Source organism: Chrysemys picta, chromosome 17 (assembly GCF_011386835.1).
Source record: "Chrysemys picta bellii isolate R12L10 chromosome 17, ASM1138683v2, whole genome shotgun sequence".
In the NCBI taxonomy this organism is placed as follows: Eukaryota; Metazoa; Chordata; order Testudines; family Emydidae; genus Chrysemys; species Chrysemys picta.
The window spans coordinates 23,918,389-23,924,997 of record NC_088807.1 but is presented as its reverse complement, the minus strand read 5'-3'; the positions used below and the strand labels follow the sequence as shown (position 1 = coordinate 23,924,997).

General features: G+C 69.5%; 1 protein-coding gene across 1 annotated transcript; it reads left to right on the top strand.

The window, feature by feature from the left end:
• The first annotated feature begins 247 nt into the window (after positions 1-247).
• Positions 248-6,241, top strand: IRF3 (interferon regulatory factor 3). Its single transcript, XM_065571070.1, is given in 11 exon segments — positions 248-271; positions 974-1,152; positions 1,618-1,801; positions 2,434-2,531; positions 2,673-2,727; positions 3,450-3,506; positions 3,881-3,970; positions 4,413-4,712; positions 4,715-4,777; positions 4,891-5,009; positions 5,410-6,241. Coding segments are annotated over 10 exon segments (1,302 nt in total). The 5' UTR covers positions 248-271; positions 974-987; the 3' UTR covers positions 5,581-6,241.
• Positions 6,242-6,609: the final 368 nt, after the last annotated feature.

Below are 6,609 nucleotides of genomic sequence, written 5' to 3'. Positions count from 1 at the left end.
CGAGGGGGGGTGTTGAGGCCTGGGGTGATCTCATGATCTGAACTCCCAGCCGCCCCACAATCAGCTGTGGGGGGAAGGGGGAACCCCCAGGAATCGCGGGGGGCGGCTGCGCCCCCCACAGACCCCGGCCCCGGGGGAAGGAACCGGCAGGGACACAAATTGTAACAAAGTTTGGGGATCACGTGACGTGCTGGGGCGGGGGGGGAGTCATGTGACCTGGGGGGGGCGGATTCCATTTCTCTGAGCCGCTTCCTCGTCTGGAGAGTGCCAGGCAGGTACGGGGGGGGCCATTCCCTGCCCCCCCAACTCAGCCCCCCCTGAGGGGACAGGCCCCGCCCCCAGCCCCTGCGCTGGGTGAGAGCCGGCCCGGCCCCCCCATTCCCTGACCTGGTTGAGAGCCGGCCCCCCCATTATCTACCCCCCCCCCAGGGGACAGTCCCCGCCCCCATTCCCTGCCCCCCAACTGAGCCCCTCCCTGCCCTGGGTGAGAGCCACCCCCCATTCCCTGCCCCCCAACCCAGCCCCTGTCCTGGGTGAGAGCCGGCCCCCCCCCCCCATTCCCTGCGCTAGACGAGAGCCGGCCCGGCCCCCCCATTCCCTGTCCTGGATGAGAGCCGCCCCCCCCCCCAACCCAGCCCCCCTTAGAGGGGACAGGCTCCACCCCCATTCCGAGCCCCCCATCCCCCGAGGGGACAGGCCCCGCCCCCATTCCCTACCCACTCACCCCCCCTGAGGGACAGGCCCCACCCCCATTCCAGCCCCCCCTCCCCCGAGGGGACAGGCCCCGCCCCCATTCCCTGCCCACTCACCCCCCCTGAGGGGACAGGCCCCACCCCCATTCCCAGCCCCCCCCTCCCCCGAGGGGACAGGCCCGCCCCCATTCCCTGCCCTCCAAGCCAGTCCCTGCCTTGGGTGGGCCCCGCCCCCGAAAGGGGACAGGCCCCGCCCCCACGTGCCCCCCTCTCTCCCCTAGGCGGCGCCCGGGCGATGGGGACCCCGAAGCCGCTGATCGTGCCGTGGCTGCGGGGGAAGTTGGACAGTGGCTGCTACCCGGGGGTGCGGTGGCTGGACCAGGGGCGCACCCAGTTCCGGGTGCCCTGGAAACACGGGCTGCGGCAGGACGCCTCCAGCGAGGACTTCCAGCTATTCCGGGTACCCCCCCCTCCCAGCCCCTCTGCACCCACAGATATGGGGGCAGGGCGATTCCTCGCCCCCCACCCCGGCTGTGGTGACCCGTCGTTGCCAGTGATGGTGCGGGGGGCGGATCTCCAATGGCCGGGTTTATACCCCTGATCCCGGATTCCCTGCGTCCAGTAGCAGGGAGTTCCCCAGGCTGCTTTGCTTTAAAAAGCCTCCCCTTTTAGCAGGTGCCCTGTGGGCCCATCCTGTCCCCCCTGCCCCCCATGCCAGGACCCAGCCCCCTCCCTCTGAACGGCTCCCCTGGCAGGGGGCTGCGGGCTGGGATCCCAGCCACTTCGCAGCCCTCGTGCCCTCCTGGGTGGGAGGGGGGTGGAAAAGTGAGGTCTGGGGGACCCTGATTATGCCCCACCCCACAGCCTCCTCTAGGCCTCCCCAGCTGCCAAGTACCTACATCTCTTCCCCCCCCCAACCCCCCAGGACTGGGCCATTGACAGCGGCAGCTTCCGGCCAGGCCAGGATGCCCCCGCGCCCTCCGTCTGGAAACGCAACTTCCGCTCTGCCCTCAACCGGAAGCCGGGGATCCAGGTGCTTCGGGATCACAGCTCGGACTCCGCCGACCCCCACAAGGTCTATGAGATCCTGCCCGACGGGGCCCGGGCAGGTGAGGGGTTAGACGGGGGAGCCCGGGGCCGGGCGAGCAGGGGCTGCGGGTCGGGAGTGAGGGGCACCGGCAGAGCTGGGGGGGGCTGCGGGTTGGGAGTGAGGGGCACCGGCAGAGATGGGGGGGGGCTGGGCTGGCAGGGGGCTGCGGGTCGGGAGTGAGGGGCACCGGCAGAGCTGGGGGGCAGGGCTGGGCTGGCAGGGGGCTGCGGGTCGGGAGTGAGGGGCACCAGCAGAGCTGGGGGGCAGGGCTGGGCTGGCAGGGGGCTGCGGGTTGGGAGTGAGGGGCACCGGCAGATCTGGGGGGGGGCTGGGCTGGCAGGGGACTGCGGGTCGGGAGTGAGGGGCACCGACAGAGATGGAGGGGGGGGCAGAACCAGGCTAGCGGGGGCTGCGGGTCGGGAGTGAGGGGCACCAGGGGGGTCTGAGGGGGGCAGGGCTGGGCGAGCAGGGGGCTGCGGGTCGGGAGTGAGGGGCACTGGCAGAGATGGGGGGGCAGGGCCAGGCTCCAGCCCTGCCCCCTCCCCTGGGGGCTGCGGGTTGGGAGTGAAGGGCATGGGGGGGGCTGTGCCCATCTCAAGCAGACACCAGTGTGTGGCTCAGGGGGGCCTGTGGCACTGTTCTCCCCCCCAGGTGCGGACGAGGCCCCCAGTGCTGCCGTGGGGGGCACCGAGGCTGACGCAAGCACCCAGCTCGTGGACAGGTCGGGGGGCAGCTTCTCCTCCAGCCAGGTCAGTGCTCCCGGGGGGCGGGGGGGGGGCAGGGAACAGAGCAGCCTGGGTCAGGGGTTGGGGAGGGGCGGCAGCGGGGGAATGGTGGGTACTGAGGGGCCCTTTCCCTTAGTGACACCCCAAATTCTGCACCCCCCCCAGGACGAGGAGCTGGACGACATTCTGAACGCACTGGCCCTCTCCAGCCCCGACGAGGGTGAGTGCCCCCGGGGGAGGGGGCAGGGCCAGAGGCCAGGGTGAGGGGCTGGCTACGCCAGGCTCTGCATGGAACCCAGGAGTCCTGGCTCCCAGCCCCCCCGAGCACTGGCCCTTTCATTTGGGTGAAGCTGCACCAGCCCCTAGGTTGGTGGCCTGGCCCCAGGCCACTCCCTTCACCTCGACCCCTCATCGCTCCCTCGCCTCCCAGGCGGCGCCTTCTCCAGCCCCCCCAGCGCTTGGGCCCTCCTGCCCCCTCGCCAGTGCAGACGGCGGAGCCCCGAAGCGGTGCCGGGAGGCTGGGGTCTCTCTGGGCCGTAAAGCCCCCGCTCACGCCTGGCACCGCAGTGACCCCCGTGTCTGTGCCGAGGAGACGGCCTGGACCCGCCGGCGCCGGTCCCATGGTCCAGCCCCCGGGCGCTTCAGCGCAGGGTTCGTTCCTGGGCCGGGGGAAGCGGCCGGTTGTCGCCCTGCCCCGGCCTTTCCCCGCCGGCCGGCGGCAGGTTGGTGCCCTCCCCCCCGCGCCCCCGCTCTTCCGGGCCCTGGGGCCAGCGAGCCGAGTCAAGCCAGGCCGGGCCGAAGGGCTTCTCCTGCGAGGTCCTGCATCGCTTCGGCCGGCAAGGAACCGCCCCCCCTTCCTCCTCCTCCTTAGCCGGGGAGAGAACCCAGGAGTCCGGGCTCCCAGCCCCTCCCCCGCTTTAACTAGTTGACTTTCTGTTCCAGATGCTCTTGGCCCAGCGCTAGCACCAGCTGCCCCGTATGGCAGTGACGTAGCAACAGGTGGGTAAATCCCCATCTGTGCCCCCCCCCCAGCCCAGCCCGTGCCCCTCACTCCCGACCCCCAGCCCCTGCCAGCCCAGCCCTGCCCCCCCCGCCCAGCCCGTGCCCCTCACTCCCGACCCGCAGCCCCTGCCAGCCCAGCCCGTGCCCCCCCTGCCCAGCCCGTGCCCCTCACTCCTGACCCGCAGCCCCCTGCTAGCCCCGCCCTGCCAGCCCCGCCCCCCCCCCCGCCCAGCCTGTGCCCCTCACTCCTGACCCGCAGCCCCCTGCTAGCGCAGCCCCGGGCTCCGCCCCTCACCGATGTGTGTCTCTCCCCCAGGGGGCGGAGCCCAGCCCCGGGCTCCGCCCCTCACCAGTGTGTGTCTCTCCCCCAGGGGGCGCTCTCTCGCCGGGGTTCGGGGAGTTCCCTCCCCTGGTGCCGGCCCCCAGCTCCCTGGAGCAGCTGCTGGGGTCCAACGAGCTGAGTGAGTGTCCTGGCGCCCTCCGCTGGCCACTGCTGGGGCTGCAGCCAGACTCGCTGGGGGTGGGGGATGGTCAGGACCCCTCCTCCGCCCTGTGTAGCACCCACATCTCTGGGGCAAGTGGGGGGGTGGCGAGTTTGTGTCAGGGGGCTATAAGGAGTTGGGGGGGCTCTGTTACTGGGGGATCATGGGGCAGTGGGGGGCTGCTGGGGGGGCTCTGGCTCTTACTGGGGGATCAGGGGGGCATTGGGGGGCTCTGGCTGTTATTGGGGGATCAGGGGGGCATTGGGGGGCTCTGTTACTGGGGGATCATGGGGTAGTGGGGGGCTGCTGGGGGGGCTCTGGCTCTTACTGGGGGATCAGGGGGCAGTGGGGGGCTGCTGGGGGGGCTCTGGCTCTTACTGGGGGGCCAGCGTCTCCCCCTTCACACTCTCTCTCCCCGCAGTGACGTTTTTTGAGGTGCGGGTCTATTACCGGGGGCACCTCGTGCTGCAGACGCTGGTCCCCAACTCGCAGGGCTTCCGGCTGGTGCCCCCCAGCCCTGCGCCCAGCCCCTGGCCCGAGCTGGCGGACGTGGTGCTGCCCGAGCCGGGGGTGCTGGTGGACCAGGTGCAGGCCTCGTACACGGCCCGGCTGCTGCAGGGGCTGGGGGCCGGGGTGCTGCTGCGGGTGCAGGGATCCTCCCTGTGCGCCACCCGCCTGGGGCGCCTCCACGCCTACTGGGGGCGCACGGAGACCCCCGAGCAAGAGGCGGGGAGCTGTCCAAGGAGGGGTATACCCCCCTCTACGATCTGCCGCGCTTCGTCAGAGGTATGGGGGAGAGGGAGCCCCCAGGGGGTGTGGCGGGGGGCATGCTTGGGGGAGCCCTGGTGGGACCCCTGCCCCCCCCCCCACCTGGCTGATGCTCCCCCTTTTGCCCCCAGAGCTCATCTGCTTCATGGAGGGGCAGGGCAGCTCCCCCACCTACGAACTGTGGCTCTGCCTGGGGGAGGCCTGGCCGGACACGGGGCGCCCCTGGAAAAAGAAACTCATCATGGTGCAGGTAGGAATCCGCGCCCCCCCCCCTTACCACTCCCCTCCCTGGTCCGCCTCTGGTGTCCGGCTCACTCCCTCCCTCCGCCCTGCTGGGGGGGGGGGGATTCCCTCCTGTCCTCTCCCCCCCCCACCCCCAACATAAAGAATGTCCGAGGGCATTTGGCCCTGGTGGAGGGGGGCTTGGTCCATGGGGCGGTGGACATCCTGCCCCAGAGCGAGAGACCTGGAGCCCCAGCTCTGCCGCTCCCCATGGGGTGAGTCCAGCTGCAGGTCCTGGGGGGGGGAAGGGGGGGCTGGCACCGGCTGGGTTTAGATGGTTCTGAGCTGGCTCCAGCCGCTTAGCCCTGGGAATCGGTTCGGGGGGGCTGGGAATCCCGCAAACACCAACCCTCTTCCCCCCCCCCCAGGTGGTGCCCACGGTCCTGCAGACCCTGCACCAGCTGAGCCAGGCCAGGGGGGCGTCATCGCTGCGGGCAGAGGAGCTGGACCTCCGCATCTCGGACTCGCTGGGGGAGGCCGGGCTGCTGGAGGCCCTGCGGGGCTGGGAGGAGCGGATGGAGAGCCAGCCCTACGGCTAGCCGGACGCTCGCGCTGCCCGACCCGACCGAACCCAGGCATCCGGGCTCTTTCCCTCCCCCCTGCTCTAACCACTAGACCCCACCCCGAGCTGGGAGAGTGTCCCCCTTGTCTGTACCATCAGGCCACCCTGGCAGGGGGACTGGTTAGCTAGGGAGGCGGCCCCTCTGGGTTGGGACCGCCTGGTTCTCGTAGAGCCATAGGGCTAGAAACGCCCGCTAGGGTCAGCAGCTCTAAGCCCCCGTCCAGCCCAGACAGGTGTCCATGCGGCCCCCCTCGCCCCGGCCGTCGTCCGACTTTTCTTACCCCCTTAGGACGTTTTCCTCTCACTGGCCTCTGCCCGAGGGTGACGCCGTCGCCTCTTGTCCTGCCCTCCGGGGCAGCGAGAATGGGTCCCGGGCGTTTTCATGGCAGCCTTTCCAGCCTTCTCTTCTCCGAACTTCACACACCCGGTCCCTTCGGGGCGGGGGGGGGCTCCCGCCGCTTTCCTCACAGTGGTGACCGGACGTGGACACGGGACTCCAGCCAAGGCCTCACCGGAGCCGTGCGATACGATCGCACCCCCAGGGGGAATTCTGCGCCGAACCATTAACGATTCCGCGCCCCGTGTTTTCCAATTCTGCCTGGTTTTATTTGTCAAAATAACACTCTGTAATCACTCCACTTTCACCGATTTTCGTCATTTATTTCAAAATACCGGGCAGCAAGTCCGTCTGTAACAATACAGACACACACCAAAAAGAAAAAGGACTCGGGAAATGTTTTTTTTTGACAAATAGATTCCTTACTCAGCAAATTAACACAGAAATGTGAGTAAATTCGATTCAACTACACGAGAGAGCCGTATTTCCCGCCGCGCCAGGGGTCGGAGGAGCGGAGGGAGAGGGAAGGAGCCTGTGAGTGAACCTGGAGGGTTGCGGGTGGGAAAAATATGGAACAGGGTTTGCGGGGGGGGCAGGTAGATTGTTAGGGAGTTGGGGAGGCTCCCCCAGGCAGACCATGACTGACCCCCTAGACTCTCCCATCCAGTC